Below are 27,465 nucleotides of genomic sequence, written 5' to 3'. Positions count from 1 at the left end.
AGTATGTCTGAAGACATATGTGGTGGAGGGGCAGCAGCCCCAAACTGAGGCTTATCTATACCTCTGCATGCCCAGACATGTTCTTCTGCCAGGACCCATGAGGCAGCAAACAAATTGTGTAATGCACACACGCCCAGCCCGTGTGCCCCTGAGGTCCGGGCAGGTAATCCCCTATTAGGAGGGTCCAGGCATGTCTCTATTGCCTATTGGGGCAAGGTTTGGCTTACTGCCAGCCTGATTGGTCATTTTAGATGTCCAACGAGCCACGAATCTCAGCCCCAGAGCCTATAAAGAGGAGTGCAAAGCAGCACCACGTGGTCAGACGTTCAGTCCTGTTCAGTCCGATCAGACCATCCAGACTGTTTACCAGTTTAGAGCTTAGAGCATTTAGACTCAGCTCTGATCCACAGCAGCATCCTGCTGCCCTGACTCGCTTGCATTGGCCTAGACACAGGATCAGGCCTTGCTCACTTGCAAGCATTACAGAGGCTCAGACCTCATGCATTGATCTCAAGGCACAGCCAAGCTATCTGCAAGCCCTCTGAGAAGCAGAGCACATTCATGCCTGCACCATACATATATGGGGAGCCGAGAGACCCCCTGCCTAAAGCCTAGAGCTATCTTGATTCATCTGCAAAGTTAAATCTCCCTGCAGCATGGCATAAATACTACTTGCCAGCTATCCTGTAACTCTGGAAAGAGCCAGAGCTCAGCAGACCCTCAGACAGTCTGCAAACCTGCAAACACAGCTTGCTAGCTGCCAGACTGTGTCAGGAGCTACACAGACCAAATCCTTCTCCTGCACCTGGAATCCTGCCAGCTGACCATCCCTGGACACACAGCTTCCAGAAGCAGCAGCTCTGAGGCAGAGATCACCCCAGGAGAAAAGGTTAGAGAAAACTCAATTTACCCCAGAGACTGGGAAAACTTTATCATCCCTTGCAAGCCAGGACAGACTCCAGATCACCAAGACCCCAATACTGGGCACACACTGAGACAGATTCCCGGGAGGGTGATTAATGATTAATACTTAAGAACAACACACATAAGTAAGCTTCAATTCCTTTGTAATATAAGTTACCTCTATCTGAGGAGCACTCATAGTTTCAGCCCTCGCTGGGCAAACACTAGAGCTGTTAAGAGGCATTAAGCCTAAGAATCTTTCTCTCTGTCAATAATTGTTAATAATTTGATAATTCAATTTAATAATCAATCCCTGTAAATATATCCCAAAGCTATTTTCATAACTTCGCAAACAAACTTGAATTTCATAGTGGATAGGGGTGGTGTAAATTTGTAAATATTAATTTTAATAAATAATTTTATTAAAAAATCAAAAACTCCCCAGATTAATTTCTCACCTCCCCCTAACAGGGGAGGAATAGAGAAACCCCTCCACAACAACATACTGAAAAGTTTCACCTCTGACCCTATGAAAAGATGCACCACAGTTGCTCTTACCTTGTTCCCATATATCAGAGTGCTTTTTCATACTGCTGTGACTCTGCAGGTCACAGGTGAAAAAGGCCAAGTGTGATAGTTTCCACAAGCCTTCTAGGATAAAGTTTATGAGCTGTCATCTTGCCCCTGACTGCTTCTCTTCCTTGTCACGGCTGGCTGTGATCATAACAAGACTTTCATACTTGGCTAAACCAGGATTTTTCAGACTCTCTCACACCAGAGACAGAAGGTGGTTACTGACAATTTCCTTGCTGCCCCGCTGGAGAAGGCCAATTTGAATAAAGTCACAGCTTCATGCTTTGGACTATCTCTTCCAAGCTGCTTAACCTTTTTCATTCTGAGATGATTTCTCCAAGTACTGAGTTTTGGACTCTGGCCACACCACCACTGTGGGGCAAACCGATGCAAATTCTGAGGGCTGCTGCAAATACACATCCAGTCCTGACCTCTGAGCCTACAGAATCTGTCAGTTCTGTCCTGCTGTGTCTGTAATCCTGCAACAGGCTTTCTCTGAGCAGTATTTATTGATGTTTCCCAAGATGCAGTTTCACTTGGAAACACAGTTTAAAACAGTATTGGGTGACAGTAATTAAGCACAAGAACTGAACACACTTGACTTCACTACAAGAAAAACTACTGCTGCTGCTGAGAAAGAGTCATCACAGCTGCATCTGTCCAGGCTACCACAACTAGGTAGAAATTTTTCCTCAAACATCTGGGTGCTGCAAGAACTGCAATATGACAGCACTATATGGACACATGAGCAGCAATGTTCTTCTGTACCTCACTAAGCACTTGTCCATGGGGCCTTGTCTGATTTTCCTAACAGAACTCTGCATTTCATGACTGCTGCCTTTCTATCAGCCAAACTCCTCTAAGATTTCTCTAAACTATGATACAAGTAAGCTTGTACTTCAATACAAATAAGGTTGTACAAACTGTTTTAAGGTAGGTGTAAAATACCAGGGCAGTGCCTGTGCACAGTCACAGCAGTATACAGCAGTAAGTGCTCTAATAAAATCACTGGACAGAAGAAACTAACAAACTAACTTTTATTAAATCAGGTTATCACAATTAAGTTACAAATATAATTTCAACCACAGTGATGTTAAATATCAAAGGTAAAACAGTAGTGCAGTGCTCTTAAAACAGATTAATACTTGTAATGCATTTAAAAGGAGCAAAGTAGCTGACCCAGAAGTTCTTGAAGACTCTTCTGCATTGACCAGCTATGTTTAGTTCTTGTGGATTTGAAGACATATGGAAAGCAAACTATGCGTTAAGGAATTTCACCTAAGCAAAACATAAAGCAGTGAGAGTTTCTGTGCTGCTTAAGAAGAAAACCAATGCAGGTCTCAATCCATTTTAAGTAGAACAATGGTACTTAGGAAAACTGTGAGAAAAACAAACACCAGCAACTGGAAGGGCAGAGCAGCTGAGAAATTTTATTCACATGTCTTCCACATCTGCTACCATAGCCTCAACTGCATTCCAGTCCAGCTTGCTAAGGATGCTTCCGGTGCTTTCAGAAATACCATCAGTGTCAATAATGCCAGGAGGAGAGAAACTCACTGGGTCCACTGCAGAGGCCTAGAAGAGAAAAAGAAGACGAGCTGAACCATTGCATACCATTCATTGACAAGACCTCTGTGCAGCCAGTACAAACGATCCTGCTCTTTTCAAACACACCCTAATCAAATTATATATCCCATTACCCTGCAATAAACGCAGTTTGTTTTTCTGTACCACTAGCATCTGTTGCCTGGACAGAAGACTTGCCTATACAGTCGTAATAAAGAATGTTTGTTGGCAAGGCCCACAATAATGACCTTGCTTGTAAATGTAGTTCTGGTGAATGACCATAATTTATGCACCTCTGTCCCTGTCCCATCCATCCTAGGGTGCTGAGAGAGCTGGCAGCTGAGCTGGCCAAGCCACTCTCCATCATTTTCCAGCAGTCCTGGCTCACCGGAGAGGTTCCAGGAGACTGGAAAATGGCCAACGTGGTCCCCATCCACAAGAAGGGTCGGATGGAGGAACCTGGGAACTACAGACCTGTCAGCCTGACCTCAGTGCCAGGGAAACTGATGGAGCAGGTTATCTTGGGGGTGATAAGAGCGCACCTGAGGGATGGCAAAGGGCTCAGGTCCAGCCAGCATGGGTTTAGGAAGGGCAGATCCTGCCTCTTCAACCTGAACTCCTTCTATGATCAGGTGACCCGCTTGGTGGATGTGGGGAGGCCTGTGGATGTGGTCTATCTGGACTTCAGCAAGGCCTTTGACACTGTCTCCCACAGCAAACTGCTGGCTAAGCTGTCAGCCCATGGCTTGGATGGCAACACTCTGTGCTGGGTTAGGAACTGGCTGGAGGGATGAGGCCAGAGAATAGTGGTGAATGGTGCCACATCCAGCTGGCAGCTGTCACTAGTGGTGTCCCTCAGGGATCTGTGCTGGGCCCCATCCTCTTTAACATCTTCATAGATGATCTGGATGAGGGCATGGAGTCAGTCATCAGCAAGTTTGCAGATGACACCAAGCTGGGGGCAGATGTGGCTGGGTTGGAGGGCAGAAGGGCTCTGCAGCGGGACCTTGACCGCCTGGACAGATGGGCAGAGGCCAATGGGATGGGGTTCAATAGCTCCAAGTGCTGGTGCTGCACTTTGGCTACAACAACCCATGCAGAGATACAGGCTGGGGTTGGAGTGGCTGGAGAGCAGCCAGAGAGAGAGGGATCTGGGGGTGCTGATTGATACCCACCTGAACATGAGCCAGCACTGTGCCCATGTGGCCAAGAGAGCCAGTGGCATCCTGGCCTGCATCAGGAATGGTGTGTCCAGCAGGAGCAGGGAGGTCATTCTGCCCCTGTACTCTGCACTGGTTAGACCACACCTTGAGTGCTGTGTTCAGTTCTGGGCCCCCCAGTTTAGGAGGGACATTGAGATGCTTGAGCGTGTCCAGAGAAGGGCAGCCTTGAGCACAGCCCTATGAGGAGAGGCTGAGGGAGCTGGGATTGTTTAGCCTGGAGAAGAGGAGGCTCAGGGGTGACCTTATTGCTGTCTACAACTAACTGAGGGGTGGTTGTGGCCAGGAGGAGGTTGCTCTCTTCTCTCAGGTGGCCAGCACCAGAACAAGAGGACACAGCCTCAGGCTGCGCCAGGGGAAATTTAGGCTGGAGGTGAGGAGAAAGTTCTTCCCTGAGAGAGTCATTGGACACTGGAATGGGCTGCCCGGGGAGGTGGTGGAGTCGCCGTCCCTGGGGCTGTTCAAGGCAGGATTGGACGTGGCACTTGGTGCCATGGTCTAGCCTTGAGCTCTGTGGTAAAGGGTTGGACTTGATGATCTATGAGGTCTCTTCCAACCTTGATGATACTGTGATACTGTGTGATACTGTAACTATGTTTAAATAAAGCAGAATTAGACTAAGTGTTAAATGCTAGGTATCACATCATTCCCAGAATGAGATGATATCCTACCTGGAACAAGGAGTCGTGAGTATCTTGAAGTATTCTGTGGATATTACCAGGTACAGTCCAAGGACTTACTACATCTCGATCGGTTTCTGAGTCGGCATCTTGTGTCTGAACTGCAGTGGCAACACGTGAAGGCATTTGTTTTGATGCTCTGCTGACTCTGTATTCAGCAGCTGAGGAGAAAAGCCAATCACAGCATGGTAACATCTTGTGTTTTCTTCTGAGTGTCTTGAAATTTCTCCTAGAAGCTCCAAGTTCTAAGAACTGAAGCTGTGTCTAAATACATGTAAAACCAACGTGCCCTGTTATCCTGAACTGGTGTTGCTGCAACTCTCTTCCAGCCTCTCACTGTAAACCCAGGAAGAACACTAAGTGGAATAGGAATAGGCACAGGGCCTACTGCATCCAAGTCCTGTACTGCAGTCCCCCAAAACAGACATTGCTACATTATTCAACAGAGGAGTAAAACTAAATCCTCGATTTGTGCATCTTAGAAGCTGTGGTAGTTTGAAGCAGGCTAGAATGTTTTGGTGAGAAGAACTAGATTACAGGCTGTGAAAGGAAAACAATGGTGAGGTCTACTTCCCTCATAGGCTTGCTGAGATGTATAGGAACAAGAAATAAAAACATAGATAACCACTCTCACTGGGGCTGCTGGCTGAGCTGCATCTCTCTAACCTCACCCTCCATTTTGGGCTAATCCACTTTGCTTCCTAACTCCCCTGACCAAACCTCCATTCTTCCTAGGGACTGGGGTAAGGTTGAGAGGGGTAGGGGGAAGGTGAAGGGGCAGTTGTGAGCCCTTCCTGGGGACTCAGGTTTCTGGGAGGGCTGTTGTGTTTCTGTATTACCTTTTTATTTTGTATATTTCTGTCTACAACTGTATAGACTGTAAATATCTACTTGTATATTGTGCCAGCTGTAACTATAAGCTTCATTCAATTTCCAGAGCCGGCTGAGTCTAGTCTGGGTGATTTCTAAAGTGTGGGGGGGCAGGGAACACCCAAACCATCACAGAAGCCATGAAACTTTAGTGGAAGTCCTAGCAGTGATGGGATGTACTGGAGAAAAAGATATAAGAAGGTTAGCAGAAATGAGTGAAATACCTCCATTTACAGTTTAAAAAGAGAAAGTATGGAAAACAGGAGGAGAATGCTTTTCCATATCTGTAGAGATGAACAACTGACTCAGGAAAAATGCCTATCTGCTTACTGTTGCTTCTGTCCCTTTCCAACACTACCAACTAAACTAAACTGATATTGATTAACCTAACAGCGTCTCTATTATGCCCCAATGTAGTTTGGGTGTAAGGGAGAACAGCATCAATCCACAGCACTTCCCAAGTTTCCAACTGGATTGCTCCATCTTTTGCTGTCTGCTCAGAAATTCTACTCTTGTAATCAAATCCTGCATCTATTAGAGAATTTGAATATAGACATTTTTGTGGGGTGTCTAGACCTACACAGAGAGGCACAGCAAAGTGAAAGTTGGGTTTTCATAAACAGCTGTTCAGTCATACATTTTTTTTTCATTCTACAGCAAAGCAGTACCTTAAATAGAAACTGTACAGAAGATAACAGAGGCAATTCCTACTTTCAAGAACTCAGAAAGTGTGCAGCATAGGAAGGTAAGGGCAAGCACACAACATTTGTGTATGGTACTGCTAACTCTCTCTCTGTCAGCTTCAGTTAAAGGATTGAACTCACTTGTCCCTCCTGACTTCCTAATGCTCATTTCAGGAAATCAGCAAAATCTAGCACATTCATTATGCTAATCTTGAAACTACCACCTGGCTAGAACCATTCAGGAGGAAAACAGAGGTGACAGAAACATTTTGAAAGTGTCTGAAGAAACGGATTTTTATGTGGGAGGGAGATGGTGACGTCTATCCTTCTGAACTACTGCTGTATCTGAGGCCTGTGCTGCATAAATTCTACCCAGAGTGTATTCTCAAATGTGTTCTCTGTGTCATATTTCCCCCCTGTATTTTATGTCTGAAGAGCACTAACTCATTGCTGATTGTAACTTACAGTGTCTAGAATTAACAGGGCACTTTGCCACACTTCTCATTCCTCCTCTGGGAGTACTTTTCTGTAGGAGCATACAGGCATTTCCTGGGAAGACAAAGAAACCATTTCCTCTGTTAGGTGTAGTAGATCAGCTCTACTGAAAAGAGACTTCAACATATTCATCTACTAGCTTGCTTCCTGGATTGCACAGTGCGCTTGCGATGGCAAATTAAGCTACTTTGGATTTAGGACACAGTTGATGAGGAAAGGTCACTCATCATTTAACAGGCCACCAAAAGAACTGCAAAAGCTTTAAGACAAGAAATCTCCACAACTAAAACTCTTACTTTCTACATAGGTATTAAAGCTCCTCCCTCCCAAAGTTCAGTAGTAACTTAAAGATCAAGATGTGCCTTCATTATGAAGGTTCTGTTCTTACTCTTGGGCTGTGTTAGACCACGAGCTGGGAGGAAATGGTGTCCTTTTTGACCAAGGGTGGGTCTGGCAGCAGTTTTGCTCCTTTCTGACTGGACCGGATTGTTTGGATGCTCTCTACAAAAGGGAAAAAGAAATCACAACAACAAAGGCCAAACACTTACCTCTGCCTACCACATATTATTGCTCCACACAACTTAGATCTAATAAGGCTTATTTACATGAAGCACAAAAGGCCATAGAAAGCACCTTTAGACCTCCTGGCTGAGGTTCAGCCCCATATGCTGCTTGGGCCAGTAAGCCTCACCACAATCAGAACTGCTGGCAGTCACAGTGAAGGCATTTCAAATGGGCTTTACCAAATGTCACTTTAGGTCCAACACAATTACTACTTTACTGCCACTCCAAAGGTGGCTTTCTGCATGACATTTCTTAGCATTTCTGATTCTGTCAGGCCAAGTGTACTTAAACTGCTCCTGGACACCATCAGCAGCCTCTGTGCAGCACTGACCATATTCATCTTAATGCTCTATGCTGGAACTTATAAAAGAGAGAGATGCAGCAGTATTTATGTTTGGAAGCTATGAGATTATCTGAAGTACACAGTTCCTCATACTATTTTGGAAAACATAAAAGCAGATGTAGAAGAAAAAGCATACTCCCATTTACACCTGAATTACACATACACACATTAGTGGCATCAAGAATAACTTTACCAATCACCAAAATACTCAAATACCACCATCTCAAAAGGCAGTAAGAACCAAAGTGCAAAAGAAAGAACAAGTAAAATCACAGGTAATGAAAGAAAAAGGAAGAAAAGGGAGTAAATTGAGACTGTGCTGAATTCTAACTTAAGTAGTTTGTATTTATGCACAGTTTTATGTTTATTTGCTGCATGCTTGTTACTAGATGCTCTTCAGACTGTTATGGTGCTGGCTATAGTCCAACAGGATTGCTGCTGAGTGGGACAGGTTGTATAGGGTTAACCCTCCAGCGGGAGTAACCTTGAAACTGACCCTAGGTGGTCTTGACCCCTCCCCAGGGGTGGGTCTGAACACCACCAGGTGATGGTTAGCCCACTCCCTCTTCCTGTCTAAAGATCCATAAAAGCAGAGGGACTTCTTGTTGCTCTCTCTCTGTGCTCCCTGCCTCCCTGCTTACCAGCATCACCATCCTGTTCCTGGTTCTGTTTCACCACGTGGCCATCACCATCAAAATCGGGTTGTATTTCTACCTTTTGTATTTGCTTTCCTTTCCTTGTACCTTTGTAACTTCCCTACCTCAGATACCTTTTCATGTTATCGTTAAACTTTCCTTTTTAACTTCCAAATAGAGTGAGATTCATTTATTTGGGTGTGTTTACCTTTTCCTCTCTCTAAATCTAATTCCTCTCTTTGGGGAAAGAAGGGGGAAGGGGGAAGGGCACTCTGTAAAAAATTGTTATTAGTTCAATCAAATTTATTTCAGTCTCTGGAAATTTAAATTAGAACCGGGACACAGGTTAGGACATGGATTACAGCTCTGACTCTACAGCTGGCCAATGCTGTGCTCCAAAAGGCATTTTAAGGCTCCCTCCAAGATTTGCACTAGTACTTGTAAGAAGACTGGTACAGAGCCTTAGGAATCCTCTGATCCACAGTATATCTTTGATTCTGCCAGAATATAAAGCTTCTCTCAAGCTAACCCTATACCAACTAGCTACAAATTGCAGAGAAATCAGATGTGTAATAAAGGCACCTACACCTCAAAGCAGGAGTAAGGCTTAAAGCTGTTACCCTTTAGTAGACGCTCTATTCCTTCTACTGTACTCTTGAGGTGACCTTGTCCTGGACAACAACCTATGTTCTTTTGCAGGTAGCACCACTGTTTCAGATAACATTTCATCCATCAGGGAAAGTGCTTGTGATATTCTCATGCTGTGAGTTTCAGACAACAGGACTCTATGGAGAAGTAACATTACATAATTAATTCACGCTACTACTCTTTTAATTGCAATTGGCTTGTCAAGCTACCTGGTAACCAGAATATAAGGATATAGTTGTGCAGTTCTAGAGAATATTCACTAACCCATTTAAGATAATTAACAAAATGTTAAAATGTTTATTAACAATGGGTTTGACAGAATGAACAGGTCAACCCTAGGGAAAAAAATGATCTGAAAAGTGGAAAATACAGTCAATGATGAAACACATTTAGAATTTTCCTAGATGATAAGCTGAACAGGAATTATTTACACTTTTGCTTGAAATGCCATTCATACCTGAATTTCCTAGACAAAAGAATTAAAACTACCTCTTCCTTAAGATTGGAAGATTAAAATATAAATAAGAATACCAGAAGCTACATTTGTAGAAACTTACTTGTCTTTTTCTTCTTTCTTCTTCTGCAGTAATTTAATGTCCTTTGAAGTAAGGCTACAGGGCTGTGCAAGAAAAGTAAAATAATCACCAGCTTATTATGTATTGTGGCCTTATTCCAATCTCTCATTCTCAAAATGTAGAATTATTGACTTGAAAGTTACTGTTTAAGATACTCTCCAGAAAGAAAACAGTATGAAAGCATCTGGACCTACCAAGAAATTCAGGTAAGATGGTCTCTATAAGCAGCCACACCTTCCATGGCTCATATGCTTTAGAAGGTTGTGCTAGTTTGAAGCAGGCTAGAATGTTTTGGTGAGAGGAACTAGATTACAGGCTGTGAAAGGAAAACAGTGGTGATGTCTACTTCCCTCAGAGTCTCGCAAAGGAGTTTGGGAAGGAGAAATGAAAACATTAGATAACTCTCTCGCCATTTTCACACTCTGCCTTGGGCTGCTGACTGAGCTGCATCTCCCTAACCTCACCTTCCACTCACCTTTGCTTCTTAACCTCTTGGCCGAACCTCTACTCTTTCTTGGGACTGGGGTAAGGTTGAGAGGGTCAGGGGGAAGGTGCAGAGGTGGTTGAGAGCCCCTCCTGGGGACTCAGGTTTCTGGGAGGGGAGCTGTGCTTCTGTATTGTTTTTACCTTGTATATTTCTGTCTATAACTGTATATACTGTAAATATCTGCTTGTATATTGTGCTAGCTGTCAATAAATAGCTTCATTTATATTCCCAGAGCCAGCTGAGACTAGTCTGGGTGATTTCTAAAGTGTGTGGGAGGCGGGGAACACCCAAACCATCACAAATGTTCTAAGGATATGTCTTCACTGTCAAGTTTAAAAGGGCCTTATCCTCAGTTTCCCGAAACATCAGTGACCTTCCCAGCTGATTTTGTACACAGTCACACAAAACTTCCACATAGATCCTTCCCTTTTCCCCCCAGAAGCAGGCTTAAATTCTGACTGTGTTACTCTTCCTAAAATAATTCCATTATTTAGCAACAGAAAAGTAATGTGTGTTACAAGTTTGCTGTTTAGGAGCTAAACCTAGGAAAGCTTCAGCATCAAATAATCATGCCCTGTGTTCAACTGATGAGTTAAAAAAAAGTAGGGTGGTGTATTTGCTGTTGCTCAGTATCCTCTCTTGAAACCTTGGAGCGTCTCTAGTCAGCAGTCTCTTTTCAGGTCCTGAAGTTATCCAGGTGAAAAATGCATATTTTAAGACGTAATATTGATTGGGAAGTTGTTTTGGAGTGGCTTTCATAGTTCTTTTTTTGCCTCCAGTTATTTCTAGTGCAGTGCAGTCAGATGAGATTCACGAGGCCATAAGCATGTATTCACTAACTGAAGTTAAAAAAAGTCTAGGAGAGAAGGAAGTATTTTTTTGCACCCGTATTGGAACCAACCTTCAACAAAAAAGTAATCAGCTATTTGAGGTATTTGCCATATTGAAACACCTCTGCTGACACTAATTGCATACACTTCTCTCTCTGTGAATGACAAGGATGGCTGCCCTCAGTATCCTGATGCAATTGTTAAGGATGCTCGCATATGAATTCTGCATTGAAAATTCAGTGGGGCTTTCTAAGAAGTGTAGAGGAAGGAGAAACAAGATGTAAACATGTCCTTACAGCTCCCTGATAAAATGCAGCTTATTATCAGTGAATATTCACAGAATCACAGAACTTTAGAGGTTGGAAGGGGCCTCCAGAGATTGTTGAGCATAATTATCTCTTTACATAAAGCTGTGCAATACGATTTCAAAACCAATTTTTTGGGTCTTGTCTGTTGTGCAGGTAGTATGCATCAATGAAGACTTGTTTTTCTTATCAAATTTTACAAATTCTAGTGCAGACTTAGCTTATTTACAAGTTCCAATGCCACACTTTACTGGATCACAGGGCTTTAGAGGTTGGAAGGGACCTTCAGAGATCACTGAGTCCAACCTCCCTGCCAAGACAGGATCCAGTAGAGTAGTTTGCACAGGAACACATCCAGGAGGGTCTGGAAAGTCTCCAGAGAAGGAGACTCCACAACCTCTCTGGGCAGCCTGTGCCAGGGCTCCGTTACCCTCACTGCAAAGAAGTTTCTCCTCATGTTGAGCTGTAACCTTCTGTGTTCCAGTTTGTAGCTGTTGCTCCTTGTCTTATTGCTGCTGACCAGTGAAAAGAGACTGGCCCCAGCCACTTCTCATCTACCTCTCAGATATTTGTACACATTGACCAGATCTCCTCTCGGTCTTCTCCAGACTAAACAGGCCCAGAGCTCTCAGTATCATTTTGTAGGAGAGATTCTCAAGTCCCCCAGTCATCCTGGTGGCCCTCTGCTGGACTCTCTCCAGCAGGTAGTATTAGAATTATATCCATTACAGTCAGGGTACTATACCTTTTGAGTCTAGAGCTGGGGGACACACTGTTGTCATTATTGCTGCCTGTGAAGAACACTGGTTTATTTGCTTACTGATCACTTCTCGCTCAACTAAGGCCAGTTCAATAAAATTATACATAATTTAAATAAAAATCACTAAAATAGAAAAAAAAATCACTACCTTTGTATTATCCAACCTGAATAAACAACACTTGTACACCAGTTACCCTTCAAGATACTTACGATAGTCTTTCGGACACTGAATGGATTACGTTCTTTCTTTCTTTGCTCTTCCACCTTCTTCACATATTCTCTCATTCTTTCTTTTTGTTTTCTTTTCATCCATGCCTTTATCTCTCTGTTCTCCTTTTCTGTCTTTTGAGAATGTCCAGCAGCAGAATCATGAATCCTGACAGCAAATAATATAGCACATTACATTTATATTACAATAATGGCAGCTAAACATGATATAACATTAAAAAACAACAATAAAAAACAATCCTTTACAAATTCCAATTCAGCTAAAAGTGTAAGTAATAAAACAATAGAGAAATTTTCCTCTGCACAGTTTTGCTTCATGGAATTCTGGCACATAATTAATTTCCAGCACATTTACTGATTTTTTTCTCCTTCTGTTTATCAACTACATTCAGCTAATTGGACCAAAGATTTAAATGTGGATAAATGGAATAAACCTTTATAGCATAAATGGCACAAAAAAAACTTCAAGTAATTTTAGCCTTGATCTCTCATGTTTAAAGTGTGTCTAGTCTCAATATCTAAAAAGAAAAAAAGACCAGTGAGATTCTACCATCACTTTTGTTCCCTCCCTTCAACCTGTGGGCTCCTCACCTGAGGGACTTGGGGGTCCTGGTGGATGAGAAGTTCAACATGAGCCAGCAGTGAGCACTTGCAGCCTAGAAGGCCAATAAGATCCTAGGCTGTATCAGGAGAAGTGTGGCCAGCAGGTCGAGAGAGGTGATTCTCTCCCTCTACTCAGCTCTGGTGAGACCCCACCTGGAGTACTGCATCCAGTTCTGGAGCCCCTATTACAAGAACGATATGGAGATGCTGGAGTGTTTCCAGAGAAGGGCCACTGGGATGCTCAGAGGGCTGCAGCAGCTCTGCTATGAGGACAGACTGAAAGAGTTGGGGCTGTTCAGTCTGGAGAAGAGGAGGCTCCCAGGTGACCTTACCATGGCCTTCCAGTAACTGAAGGGGGCCTCCAAAGAAGCTGGGGAGGGACTTTCAGGCTCTCAGGGAGTGACAGCGCTAGGGGGAATGGAACACAGCTGGAGGTGGGGAGACTGAGACTGGAGGCGAGGAGGAAGTTGTTGAGCATGAGAGTGGTGAGAGCCTGGAATGAGTTGCCCAGGGAGCTGGTTGAGGCCCCATCCCTGGAGGTGTTTAAGGCCAGGCTGGAGGAGGCTCTGTCCAGCCTGGTCTAGGGTAGGGTGTCCCTGCCTGTGGCAGGGGGGTTGGAACTAGATGATCCTTGTGGTCCCTTCCAACCCTGACTGATTCTGTAATTTTAAAAACACTAACTCAGAACGCTAACAACAGAAAAACACACCCAGTAAGAAACACTAACATAACTTCTTCTCAGAAATATGTAGTAATTTCACCTTGCAACAGTCTTTAGAGTAAGCAGCTAGCTAATAAACTCAAAAATTTCCCAAGAGAAGCATTTTAATTTTGAAAGCTCCACGGTTTGCAGCCCGCTTTGAAACTTCTCTCATTTTTAAGACAGGCACTAATAATTCCACAGTCAATGGAAAGTTTGGAAAAATAAGGTGTCCCAGGTTGGGAACTATAGAAGATTGTTATTCAATGCCATAATTCTGCTGTTCCTTTATAAACTCAAGGTGAGACCAGCTCATTCTCCTTTCCTCCTCCTCCAGCCCCGTGTCGGGCAGGAACTGCTTTTACTGGGACAAACAAGCAAGGAGCAGGCCTGTTGGGGGGCCTCCAGAGGATGGCAGAGGCAGGCTGGTGGAGGATTGACACACTGGGGAGTTAGTTTTGGGTTGGGGGAAAATTTAAGGAGGTCACCATGGATGTTGTATCTGCTTTGTTAATTTCTTTTCTGTATCTCTCTCTCCAAACAGAATTCTGTTTTTTCCCCAGTTCATTTGAGAGCTTTATTCTGTTGTCTCTCTTCAAAAACCATGACATAAAGTATCTCTAGTAACTACAGTTCACCTGGAATTTTATGGACTGAATTTTATGGACACAACTACCTTCAAGGGATTACAAGTTTGACACTGTGCTAGTTTGAAGCTAGCTAGAATGTTTTGGTGAGAAGGATTAGACCACAGGCTGTGAAACAATGGTGATGGCTACTTCATTCATAGGCTTGCTGAGGTGTATAACAAGAGTCCAAACATAGATAAGGGAGTCACTCTTTGTCCAGGCAGTGGGCTGCATTTCTCTCTAACCTCACCTTCCATCTCTCTGATTAATCCACTTGCTTCTTAACCTCCATGGCGGGGCGGGGCACAAGGCAACATCTGGGGTAAGGCAGGGAAGTGGGAGAAGGTAGAAGGGTGGTTGAGAGCCCCTCCTGGGGACTCAGGTTTCTGGGAGGGCTGTCATGTTTCTGTATTACCTTTTCCCTTGTCTATTTCTGTATATAACTGTAAATACTGTAAATAATCTGTTTGTATATTGTGCTAAGCTGTAAATATAAGCTTCATTCAATTTCCAGAGCCAGCTGAGTCTAGTCTGGGGGATTTCCAAAGTGTGTGTGGGGTATCACAGTATCACAGTATCACCAAGGTTGGAAGAGAACTCACAGATCATCAAGTCCAACCCTTTACCACAGTGCCCAAGGCTAGACCATGGCACCAAGTGCCACATCCAACCTTGCCTTGAACTGCCCCAGGGACGACGACTCCACCACCTCCCCGGGCAGCCCATTCCAGTGCCCAATGACTCTCTCAGTGAAGAACTTTCTCCTCACCTCCCAGACACACTTAAAAGTGATTTACTGTACAGCAAAGCGAAGTGTCATAATCAGAAGTATTCCCAGTCATATGTGACAGTAAGTGCATGAAATTGAGTTGTCTTCAGATCTTCTGTCAGCTTTCATTAAATGCTACTTGAATGTATCTCTGAAATTTTCACCAAACAGTCCACCTAGCAACATTTATATATTGATGTAATTATTATTAATGTGCTCAGAATTCTTAAAAGCTGGTAAGGATATCATGGTCTGCACACAGATTCAGATGTGAAGATGCTGAGCTGCTTTTACAACTCAAATAAACGTTAAAACAAGTAACCAGAATCACTAGAACATCTTGAAACAAGTATCTTAAGCTACTGTGAACAGCTGCATCAACTCAACAGATTGCTTGGCATCCTGAGCAACTCTAGTTATGTGTGCTAGTTTGAAGCAAGCTAGAATGTTTTGGTAAAAGAACTAGATAACGGGCAGTGAAATGAAAACAATTGATGTCAACTTCTCTCACAGTCACGCTGAGAGTTCTGGGAAGAAGAAGTAAAACATTTGATAGCATTCTCCATTTTGTCTCTCACTTTGCTTCTGGGCTTTGACAGAGCTGCATCTCATTAACCTTGCGGCCTCTGACCTTGCTCCCTAACCTCTTGGCTGCACCTCTCTTCTTTCTGAGAACTGGGGTAAGGTTGAGAGGGGAAGGGAAGGTGTTGGGGTGGTTTGAGAGCCCCTCCTGGGGACTCAGGTTTCTGGGAGGGGAGTTGTGCTTCTGTATTGTTTATCCTTTGTATATTTCTGTATATAACTGTATATATTGTAAATAGCTGCTTGTATATTTGCTGCTGTAAAATAAATAGCTTCATTTATATTCCTGGAGGCCTTTCTGAGTTAGCTGGGGCAAATTCAAAAGTGTAGGGGGGCGGGTAAGAGCCCAAACCATCACATTATGCCTTTTAAGCAATTGATATCACAAAGAAGATTAGGAAACAGCTGTAATTTCAACCTATTTGGTAAAGAACACAGCTGATTTTATAACTGATAGTTGGGGAGGTATAGCAATCTCCAGCAGGGAAAAAAAACATGACAAACTGGAGTCCAAGGTTGTGAGCTTCTCAAACTGCTTGCCACTGACAAATTCCTGTTCTGCCTTCCTGAACAACTTTATAAGGCTTCTGTTCTCCTTGACTGAACTGAATATGCTGTAGGTGCATAGTTGTGCTCCAGCCTATACCTGGTGAAGGAAGGAAGCAGCAAGTAGGAAGGAGAAAAAAATTAAAAATCAAAATAATAAAAACTAACACACACATTTGACAACAATGGCCAGTAAAACAGTGGCTGTTAAACAGTTCTAATACTAGTCTCATTACCACCAACTCAAATCACATGCTTAATTGCATGGTTCATGGGTTCTGAGCTATGAAAAGGATAACCAGGGTTAAAAAGATTCAATAAACACATAATAAACAGCAGCCATGGTATTACCTAGAGATTTTCTTAGCTTGTGTTTTTGTAAGGCCCAGTTCAGATGGAGAGATGTCACCTTCTGCTACAAGATCACGAATGATGTCAGCAACACCACTCAGACCAGTAATTTGCAGGGGATCTTCTAAAGAGCTTAAAAGTCAGGGAGAGAAAAAAAAAATGTTACTAATTTAAAGTAGAATATGCCTGTAACAAGGAGCTAAAATCCTTTCTCTTATACTGAAAATAAGAATAGTCAGGTTGTTTTACCAGACACCTTTGGACTGCATTTTCTTTCATCTACATCTCACTGTGTTAGTGCACACAAGCAATACCTGGATTATGCATGACGATTCACTGTCTTTAAAAAGTTACAAGCCATCAGTTTAGCTTCACTGTCATTACATACACTTTATCCAACTGAACTTTGTAGTTCCCCAGTGTGAATGGAACAGAAAGAGCGAGACCAACATCACAGTCCTGGAAGCATAGAACAGTGGAATGTCACCCTGGTGACCAGAGCTGACACAGGAGCTGGATGGAGATCCACAGCGGTGTATGTTACCACAGCATCAAGGAGAATGGGGGAGCAAGGTGGAGGATGCACTGTTCTATCCTTCCTCTTATCATGTGCAATAGTGCTGAACAGAGAGGAGTAATCTCAAAACTAAGACTTTTATGCAGTTGATAAAGCAGCAATGCTTTGACCACTTTGATCACAGAGCCACATATACACTCTGCACAATAGTAGGTAACGAGGTATAAACATTACATTATCCCAATTTCATATCTCATTTGGAAGGGAATGAGAATTCAGTACCAAACAGCAGAGATAGAGAAATGGATTTTGTTCCACTCACCTCCCATCCAAAAGGGACACTCTTTGGGAAAGATTTATGACTTCAGCAACAGTGAGTACTGGCCCAGGAAGACAGAGTTTGTGATTGCAGTCACACTTTGAAGCTCTACAGCTATTCTGTAGTGTAGTGTGTTTATCACTGGCAATCTTAAAGAATCAGTTTATGTTTCCCATCGATTAACTGTACTATTTGTGCACCCAACTGCTGCTTTTGAAGGCAAACCAGTCCTACAGCAGACAGGCTGTTTGGCACCTGTTGCTGGGCCTACAGTCAAGGCACTGACTGGCATTCCTATCGAGAGGTAAGTCTACGTGCCCCTAGCCCTTCCAATCTCTGAGGAACACAACAAGATTAATTTCTTACATTATTTATTTATCTCTTACCAACTGTATGCACCACTAATGCAAGACAGGGGTGTTGCAGCAAAGAGGGCTTTGAAAAAAACACCAAGCCCCATACAGAGCTGAACTGCCTGAGCTCAAATGGCTGGCCCAGAGGAGGCTGAGCCGGGCAGCCCAGGCTAGGAGCATGAACAAGGTTTGTACTGCTGGCACGCTGAAATAACACTAGTTTCAGAAACCTCAACTGCCAGTGACCTTCTGAGTAAGGATCAGCGTGAGCAAGAGAATAGTTTTACTTAAATTTCCTCTCTTTTCATCAGTTGCTCTCAATCAAAATCCCAAATCTCATGTAGCTTATGATTACAAGATACAGTTGCTTCAGGTTACTCCCTTTGGGTAAGAACCACATCTATGAGAGTTCATTGGTTCACTTCCATCCTTGAGGTTACATAATTAATCTACTTCAGTCACAACAAGCAATTTCGCTTAAAATACTTTATACTTCAAGCCAAGCAACAAAGGTAACTGAGCAGAATGACCAGGAAAGAAAGGGAAGTCAGCTACTGTTCCCAACTGCACAACTGAATCCAGAAGATGAACAGCAGTTAACAATAAAAGTATATGTATGCTAGACCATTTTATTTAATGCATAAGATATTCCAGTTTTGAAATCTTCAGTCTATTTCTTTACACTGTTCATATGGTAACACTTCAAAACTTTCTGGTGATCTCTGGCCTCAGTAGATGACTAAGAGCAGCTACATCTACTTGTTCAAAGCCAGTGCTTTGCAAATTGGAGAAGTAGTAAATGCATGTAGACAATAGCAGTGTCTTAATCTACAGCTTTGTTACTTGTAACTATAAAGCAACTTTCAATGCTTCTGAAGCTTTTGAATAAAGTAAATCTAAATTTAGGCACTATGAATGCCTGAAATTATCTAATAAAAAGCCTTCATTCCATTTGAAAATGAATGCCTAGATTTTAGTTACACTTTGACAGTCCCTTATCCTACTGAAAGCAAGAGTATAAAGTAAAACAATTTTCAGCAAAACCTACGTCAAAATACATACCTATCATGCAGATCTCCAGACACATGAAAGCCTGAAACACAAACAGCCTTTGTTAATAAAAGCCTTGCACCTCTACACAAACTAACAATACATATGTTAAACAGCTAGTGGGATAAAGTACTGAAACAGATCAACCTGCACATGCTGACATTAAAAGTAAAGGAACATTGTTCCTAAGTTTAATGAGCTGTGATAGAGCATGTCATCAATTGCCAGGACAATAGAGAGTTTTCAAGAGAACATTAATTACTGAAATGGTACTGATGTGGATAGTTTTGCTAGAAAGATGAGATGACTCTTGTCAGTTGTCTGCCATGATGCAACTAAGCTTATCAATTCCAACTAACTGGAAGTTATCTATTAACTACAAAACATAGAGGAAGCAAGGGTACAAATTCCTTGAATTCTCAAAATGTGGCTGAAGAGCAGTACAGGTGTCTTGAAAGGAAAATCATTATTATCCTTCCAAAGCTAAACTGTACTCTAAATAAAATTACAGTTGCAACTTAGCATTGCCTACAGTTTTCTCACCATGCACGTAACAAGTTTGTACCTGCAGAGAAAACTTTAAATGTATTACTCTTTATAAAATTTATCTGGGTGAGCATGCCCCTTGAGATTCAATTCTGCTGTGTGCAGACACAGGAACCATGTTTGAACATCTTTTTAAGATTGCTGCAAATGTGACTGTCAAATGCATGTTCACCTGTACAAAGTATGTATTGTTTTCAGAAGCTTGAATGCAAGCAACACAGACAACATGCAGACAAATTAAAACACTCCACAATTTTAAACACAGGCAGTAGATTGCTTCTGCAGTGATTTTTTTTCTCCTTTTAATACTGCTGCAGTCTTCATAATTACAGAGATCTAGTTATTGTCAGTCTGCAAAATTAAATGAGACCTCATGGGATAATGTTATAGGACATATCCAGTAGTTACTGTGTATTAGAAAAACATGCTGCTCTCAAGAAACCTCTCTAGAATACAGGTTGACAGAGACAACAATCACAGCTTTAGGAGGAAAGTGTGTTTTCTGGCACTGTAGCTATTTGTACTCACATACACTTAAATAAATAATTAGAAATAAATAAGCACAGTGATGGGTTTCAGAAACAGAACCAAAGTTACTAATTTTCTTTCAGTGATGCTGAATCTGAGTGCAAGCATAATTCACTGCTACTTTCAAAGCTAAGTCATAGTGTTCCACCATAGAGACTCAGCACCAATGCACATACACAAAGCCATTGTTAATAATGCTGTCTAGAAAGACTGACGACTGACTTATGAGCTCATTGGCATTACATAACACCCTGTATAAAAGCAATAGGAAAGTATATACTAGGAAGGTGTAACTCATTTTTAAAAGGAAAAAAAAGAAAAATAAACATTAAAAATTATACCAGAAGACTTTATGCCACTGGGAAGGTTAGAAGCAGAGGGTGCAGAGGCAGAAGAACGTAATCCCAATGCAGTGTAACTGGGTAAAGGATCTTCTAAGTTCAACAGCTTCTTTTCATCATCGTCAAAAATTATACTCCCCAAAAAATGTTCTGATTCCATGAAAAAATAATACAGAAATGAGTGTACACCAATTAAAAAAAACCTCACAATGCTAAAAATGTCACTCATAGCTATTCTTCAGTACCACAGTTAGTTTATGTGTCAAAAGGAGAACAACCTCCATCTCAATCATTTAGGTACCAATCTTGAACATGTTTTGGTGTGCATGTAAAATAGACCTAAGTTTGTATTCCCAGCATGATCTCTTGCATGGTACAAGTTAGATGGGTATTATAGAGTTAATTGTTATACAAACAATAAACAACTTGATACATCAGCTCTAAATAGCTCATCTGATGTAAGAATTATAACTAAATGGTCACTGAAGAAGTGTGAAAAAAATTTCTTCATATATACAGAGAAAACTGAGATTAAATTTTGTATCCTTTGTACAAGCAATCAATGCACTCATAGGCACCATGTTGTAACAAGATCTAACAGACATACAGACTATCATCTTTAAAAGCCTGTAATGAAGTGTTGCATTATGGTTTAGGAGAATATCAGAAAGCATGCAGATAGTCTGAAGTGCACTCCTATTGAAGGAGTACCCACAACACTCTGATTTTCAAGTTGTGCCGGGGGAAGAATAGGCTGGATGTTAGGAGGAAGTTCTTCACAGAGAGAGTGACTGGCATTGGAATGGGCTGCCCAGGGAGGTGGTGGAGTCACCATCACTGGGGGTGTTCAAGAAAAGGCTGGATGAGGCACTTAGTGCCATGGTCTAGTTGACTTGACAGGGCTGGGTGCTAGGTTGGACTGGATGATCTTGGAGGTCTCTTCCAACCTGGTTGCTTCTATGATATTCTGTGATATTCAATTCCATGATATTTTTGGGGGGGAGCTTCCTCTAAGTTTTTGACTTTTCCTATGTTCCAGTAAGACCTTTTTTTAGTATGTTTCACAAACACCTTTTGAAGTTATAGTAAATTTAAGAACTAATTAAAACTCAACTATAAGCGTAAACGGAAAGTTTATTACCCTATAAACTGAACACATACCATCATCCACGATTCTAGCATCCTCAGGGAATGAAGAACAAGCATCAAGGTCTGAGCTAGCAGCCATTTCAAAATCTTCTATTTTCTTCACTAGCTATAAATGAAACCCAAAAATTTAAGCAACAGTATATTCTTCAAGACATTTCTGAGGTTTACATTGCAGACAGTCATGCAGTTCACTTTAAATGTTTTCTCCTCAGAATCTTTTAAGCACCCTGATTCAAATCTAAGTAGCTCAAGCATATTAATTTCATCTGGAAAGTTAAATCCCTGGACCCTTAGTGTCAATAAAATACATATGAAATGCACTATTCAGTTTTACTCCTTTTGGTCATACTATTTTTAAATAAAATATCCTGAACTTTCACTGTAATTTAGTAAGTGAAAACTGACTAACCTAGTTAGGGACATTTTGCTATTCTAACAAAGAACAGGCCTTAAAACTGATCTTAGTATGTAAGAAAGTGCTATATAAAGGAATGACCAACCTGTATGCACCACTTAACACCTCTGTAGGTGACACAATGAGGTCCTCCCATTTCTGTGAGTATGTGGGGAAAGGCAGGCAATGGACGCTATTAGTTTGAATGACTATACACAAATTGGATGCTGTGGAATTATGCAATACTACTGAATACAGGTCTGCAGAAACTGGACACTGACTTGGTTTTCTTCATGTGCAAAGACAAAAGAAAACTTTTTAGCAGCTAGATTAAATCACAGCCTAATGGCTCTTTCTTAGTTGCTCCCAGTTTGCTGTAAACTTAATTTAAAAGCAAAAAAAAAAGTAATGTGAAGAAGTAATTGCCAGCATTCCCCAATTCCTAAAATTAAAGTAATCCACAGCTGAAGCTTAGGCAAATTCCATTAAATTGAGTATTGGGAGATTACTGTGCTGAAATGTTTAAACTATCTATCATTACCATTATTTATTTATCATTATTTACCATTATTTATATTATGATTATTTATTTATCATGCCAGTGGCATCCTGGCCTGGATCAGGAAGAGTGTGGCCAGTAAGACAAGGGAGGTTATTCTTCCCCTGTACTCAGCACTGGTCAGGCCACACCTTGAGTACTGTGTCCAGTTTTGGGCTCCTCAATTCAAGAGAGATGTTGAGGTGCTGGAACGTGTCCAGAGAAGGGCAACAAAGCTGGTGAGGGGCCTGGAACACAAACCCTATGAGGAGAGGCTGAGGAAGCTGGGGTTGTTTAGCCTGGAGAAGAGAAGGCTCAGGGTGACCTCTACAATTACCTGAAGGGAGGCTATAACCAGGTGGGGGTTGGTCTCTTCTCTCAGGCAACCAGCAATAGAACAAGGGGACACAGTCTCAAGTTGTGCTGGGGGAGGTCTAGGCTGGATGTTAGGAGGAAGTTGTTGGCAGAGAGAGTGATTGGCATTGGAATGGGCTGCCCAGGGAGGTGGTGGAGTCACTGTCCCTGGAGGTGTTGAAGCAAAGCCTGGCTGAGGCACTTAATGCCATGGTCTAGTTGACTGGCTAGGGCTGGGTGCTAGGTTGGATCTTGGAGGTCTCTTCCAACTGGTTGATTTGATGATGATTCTATGATTATCTTTGTTGTGACTTAGGAAATAGTAACTCCTGAATTATGTATAAGATCATCTGAATGCACTATGTCCAAAATGCATTCATTATTTTTCTATAGTTAGCTTTATAAAGATGTTAAAAATAGAAATATTTAATGAAATAATTAAGAACAAGTTTCAAAAATAGTCACATTCTGCATTCTGTATTCTGCAGATGAACAGTGACAGAAATCTTTGCCTAAAAGTTCTTCTGCTCAGCCTGAAACTTTTCTGCTATGCCATTTACCCAGTTAAACAGTAATTAAATTTATTCTGCACATTGACTAATCACATTTACCTCACCATTCTGCTAGCATTTGGTTCACTGTAACTAACCACATCACAGAATGGTAAGGGTTGGAAGGGACCTCTGATAATCATCTGCTCCAACCTCACTGCTAATGCATGTTCACCTAGGTCAGTTTGCTCAGGAACACATCCAGGCAGGTTTTTAAAGTCCCCAAAGAAGTGAACTCCACAACCTCTCTGGGCAGCCTGATCCAGTGCTTTGTCACCCTCACAGTAAATCAGTGTTCAAGTGAAACCTCCTGTGTTCTGTTTTGCACCTGCTTCTCCAAAAGATGTAGCACTAAATGTGACAGAGATGTGTATTACTCTCCATCTGTCTCAGCAGGTCCTGAGATTTAAAAACACATCACTCTAAAATGTAAACCTTGTATTTAGCTGCAAGAACTTACAAAATGAACTGCTTCAGAAAAAACAGGTAGGAGCCACAACTCACCAGCCTAGTATTTCTAAAATCCTCTTCCATATTTTCTGTTATGTTCTGTAGTTTCTGTAATTGCACATCCATTTCCTGCTGCTTTGTGGAAAAGTATTCCTTGCCATTTAACACTGATGGAAGCCCCAAAGAAGGAAAAGCTCTGTCATCTTCATGTACAGTGTTCCAAGTTACACTATCTCTAGTAGAATCTGACTTCTTCTCTTCCTTCTGCACTTGGCTTGATAATTTTTTCAGATGATCCTCTTGAAATAAGAAGAGCCCATCAGCATTACTGAATAAATAGTAAACACTTAAGTACTGCAAGCAATAAGGCACAGCTATGTTGTACCTAATAGTATGTTGTACAAAGCAGGAATCATCATGAAACAAATCAAATATATAAAAGTTTTAAAGTATAAGACTGAAAAAGCAGGTGATGTGTTGGAGAAAGGCTGTAGGTTTTCCATGGGAACTTAGGGTATTTAAATGATGATAAAAATTAGATGGTTTACCTTTCTTCAGAAGCACCCTGGGTGGAACTGCATCCGTAACAGAAACTGCCATTTGATGACATTCTGAAGCACATGGAATTTCAAACTCCTCATTTTGCTGTGCAGCAGCTATCTCTTCTGCAGACTCAAGTATCATGGGCAAATGAAGGATGTCACTGCCTTCAATGTCAGTGACACTGAGATATTCATGTTCATTCTAAATAAGAACAAAAAGATAACAAATTATATAATGTGCTTTACATATATTGTTTACAGTACATTATTAACCATTTCCTGTGTTTTTATGTTATCACTTTAAGTTTTTTTTTGTTCTGGAGACAAAATGACTACAATCTTCCCTATGGTATCATGATATCATGTATGGTATATCAAACATAATAAAATCAAATTCAGGATGCAAAACAACAGTACCATTTAAAATGTATTTGAACCATATGTACACGGGACCACTTACCAAATCAGGCACATCTGACAGAAAGGATGGTAAAGGTCTCTCCTTCACTTCAGCAGGGAATCTCACACTTAAATGCATATCTGGATGTAGTGTTTCAGGGGCACTGGATGATTCTATGAGAAAAGAGTGATACTTAGTAGACATACTTACAGAAAAGGAAAAAAAAATCAAAGTATTTGGAAGCAGGTCTGCATTCTCTGAATTCTATGAAAACCTTTGGTTAACATTTTGTTTAAAAAATAAAGACAGACAATATAGCTTAATAGGTTTCTTTAATGTTTGCTTCTAATGATAAATTATTAAACTATTTATCATTTTAGTGATAGATTACCAGAAAAATACTCCAAAAAACTGAAATAAAAGCAATGTGCTGCAATCTAAATTGCTATTAATTTCCAATTCCCTCCTGAATAGAGTAAAAAAATTAAAGATCTGTATCTTTACTTGATTTGGATAAATGATACTACTTGGCTAGAAAGGGCTCTAATAACTACCTATGAAGAAGTCAATTGATGTAATAATCTTCTAAATTGATCAACAGTGTTGAAAAATTAATACAGACACCGTGTACTATAGGAAATAAAAATACATTTGGTACCAAATTCCATATGATACAATCTGTCATAGTTCTATAAAATGGAGGGGGGGAAAATCCATATCAAGATAAATCTTAGTATGTCCCGAAATCAAAGTTACCTTCTATCATCTGTTCTGTAAACTGTCCCAAGAGCTGACTGATCAAGAATAAAATTCCTGCTTGAGACTGGAACACTGTTACTTGGCATGTAGTTACTGCACAACTTAAGGCAGTTGTTCCATAGATATGCTAATTAGCTGAGCTATTACAGCTTGATTTCAGGTGGAGCTGTGATCGGTCTTAAAATCTCATTCAATCCATTTGGTTCATAAAACACCAACTCCAAGATTAAACTGCACCAAAATCAAGCCAAGAATCTACAAATGTACATTCTCATACAGGAATAAAAATGCACTGGCACACTGCACCATGAAAAATTCCAGCCAAACTGTTCACAAACAGTATTACAGTTACTTTACATTTGGTTCACGCCCTGCATTCATTTACATTATGTAAAAGAATCATGTTAAAATTGTCAATTTTTAGACTTCCCAAGCCATAAATGAAACAGGAAGAGTGAAAGCCACACCTGACATAGTAACAGGCACAACTGACTGGTTTCTCTGAATGGCAGAAACTTCATTTCCAGCAGTGATTCCAACATCTCGGTATTCTTTGAGCACTTGGCAGGAGAAAAAAAAAAAAACAAAACAAGATGCTGATATGAATGAATTTAAGGAAAATAAAGAAACTGATGGCATTATCTGAATGCGTGATTTTGATCTGCCAGCTCACAATCGAAGCTAGACTGTGGGGGAAGATGCAGGGAAACAATGTTTCGCATGTCACTGAAATTATCTAAATGCACATGGTGTTTTCTTTTACAAGGGCGGGCAGAATAAGATGCTCTCGAATTGGAAAGACAGAAAAACTACAGGCCATATACTGGATCCATGGCAACCCCCTTAAACCTTCCCCTTAAGGCAAGAACACACTTCTGTGTTTGAATCATACAATCATAGATCAACCAGGTTGGAAGAGACCTCCAAGATCAACGAGTCCAACCTAGCACCCAGCCCTAGTCAATCAACTAGACCATGGCACCAAGTGCCTCATCCAGGTTTTGCTTCAACACCTCCAGGGACAACGACTCCACCACATCCCTGGGCAGCCCATTCCAATGCCAATCACTCTCTCTGCCAACAACTTCCTCCTGATATCCAGCCTAGACTTCTCCCAGCACAACTTGAGACTGTGTCCCCTTGTTCTATTGCTGGTTGCCTGAGAGAAGAGGCCACCCCCTACCTGGCTACAACCTCCCTTCAGGTAGTTGTAGACAGCAATGAGGTCACCCCTGAGACTCCTCTTCTCCAGGCTAAACAACCCCAGCTCCCTCAGCCTCTCCTCACAGGGTTTGTGTTCCAGGCCCCTCACCAGCTTTGTTGCCCTTCTCTGGACATGTTCCAGCACCTCAACATCTCTCTTGAATTGAGGAGCCCAGAACTGGACATAGGACTCAAGGTGTGGCCTGACCAGTGCTGAGTACAGGGGAAGAAGAACCTCCCTTGTCTTACTGGCCACACTCTTCCTGATGCGGGCCAGGATGCCATTGGCTCTCTTGGCCACCTGGGCACACTGCTGGCTCATCTTCAGCTACTATCTAACAGTGCCCCCAGGTCCCTCTCCGCCTGGCTGCTCTCCAGCCACTCTGTCCCCAGCCTGTAGCGCTGCTTGAGGTTGTTGTGGCCAAAGTGCTTTTCCACTCATCTTGGATTTTGCCATTTACCATGGGCTTCTGCTGTGTGGACACAAACTATTGGATACTGCCTGCAGTGTCGGAAGCCTGCTTCCATAGAGGAATCCAGCAAGGGTCACTGCTCAATACCTATCTCACCTCCATGAGTAAGCCTGCTGTTCCTTTACTTCCCTGCTTAGCCTACTGACAGTGGGGTAAAGCTGTGTTTATAGCTTAGCTTTTTCCATTTCCTGCCTTCCTGAATCTCTACATTTGTATGTACCAGCCTTTTGAAGAAATTCCCAATCAAACTGAATCTTTAATATAACAAGGGGACACAGTCTCAAGTTGTGCTGGGGGAGCTATAGGCTGGATATTGGGAGGAAGTTCTTCACAAGGGAGAGTGATTTGCCATTGGAATGGGCTGCCCAGGGAGGTGGTGGTTGCCATCTCTGGAGGTGTTCAAGAAAGGCCTGGATGAGGCACTTAGTGCCATGGTCTAGTTGACTGGATAGG

At 41.9% G+C, this 27,465-nt stretch overlaps 1 protein-coding gene across 1 annotated transcript in view; it reads right to left on the bottom strand.

Annotated features, from left to right (window-relative positions):
* Positions 1–2,496: 2,496 nt before the first annotated feature.
* CPLANE1 (ciliogenesis and planar polarity effector complex subunit 1) overlaps positions 2,497–27,465 on the bottom strand; it is an 85,634-nt gene continuing 60,665 nt past the window's right edge. Inside the window, exons 38-52 of the mRNA XM_064176883.1 lie at positions 25,804–25,896; positions 24,638–24,750; positions 24,184–24,379; positions 23,690–23,934; positions 21,361–21,454; positions 20,200–20,349; positions 18,797–18,827; positions 16,546–16,677; positions 12,348–12,513; positions 9,738–9,799; positions 9,153–9,317; positions 7,379–7,491; positions 6,961–7,044; positions 4,934–5,103; positions 2,497–3,051 (exon numbers count right to left, since the gene is read on the bottom strand). Of these exons, the coding sequence (XP_064032953.1) occupies positions 2,911–3,051; positions 4,934–5,103; positions 6,961–7,044; positions 7,379–7,491; positions 9,153–9,317; positions 9,738–9,799; positions 12,348–12,513; positions 16,546–16,677; positions 18,797–18,827; positions 20,200–20,349; positions 21,361–21,454; positions 23,690–23,934; positions 24,184–24,379; positions 24,638–24,750; positions 25,804–25,896 (1,955 nt within the window). The 3' untranslated portion in view covers positions 2,497–2,910. The remainder of the gene's footprint in view (positions 3,052–4,933; positions 5,104–6,960; positions 7,045–7,378; positions 7,492–9,152; positions 9,318–9,737; positions 9,800–12,347; positions 12,514–16,545; positions 16,678–18,796; positions 18,828–20,199; positions 20,350–21,360; positions 21,455–23,689; positions 23,935–24,183; positions 24,380–24,637; positions 24,751–25,803; positions 25,897–27,465) is intronic.

Source organism: Pogoniulus pusillus, chromosome Z (genome assembly GCF_015220805.1).
Source record: "Pogoniulus pusillus isolate bPogPus1 chromosome Z, bPogPus1.pri, whole genome shotgun sequence".
Taxonomy (NCBI): Eukaryota; Metazoa; Chordata; class Aves; order Piciformes; family Lybiidae; genus Pogoniulus; species Pogoniulus pusillus.
The sequence above is the reverse complement of the archived record's forward strand: the minus strand, read 5'-3'. Positions and strand labels throughout refer to the sequence as shown.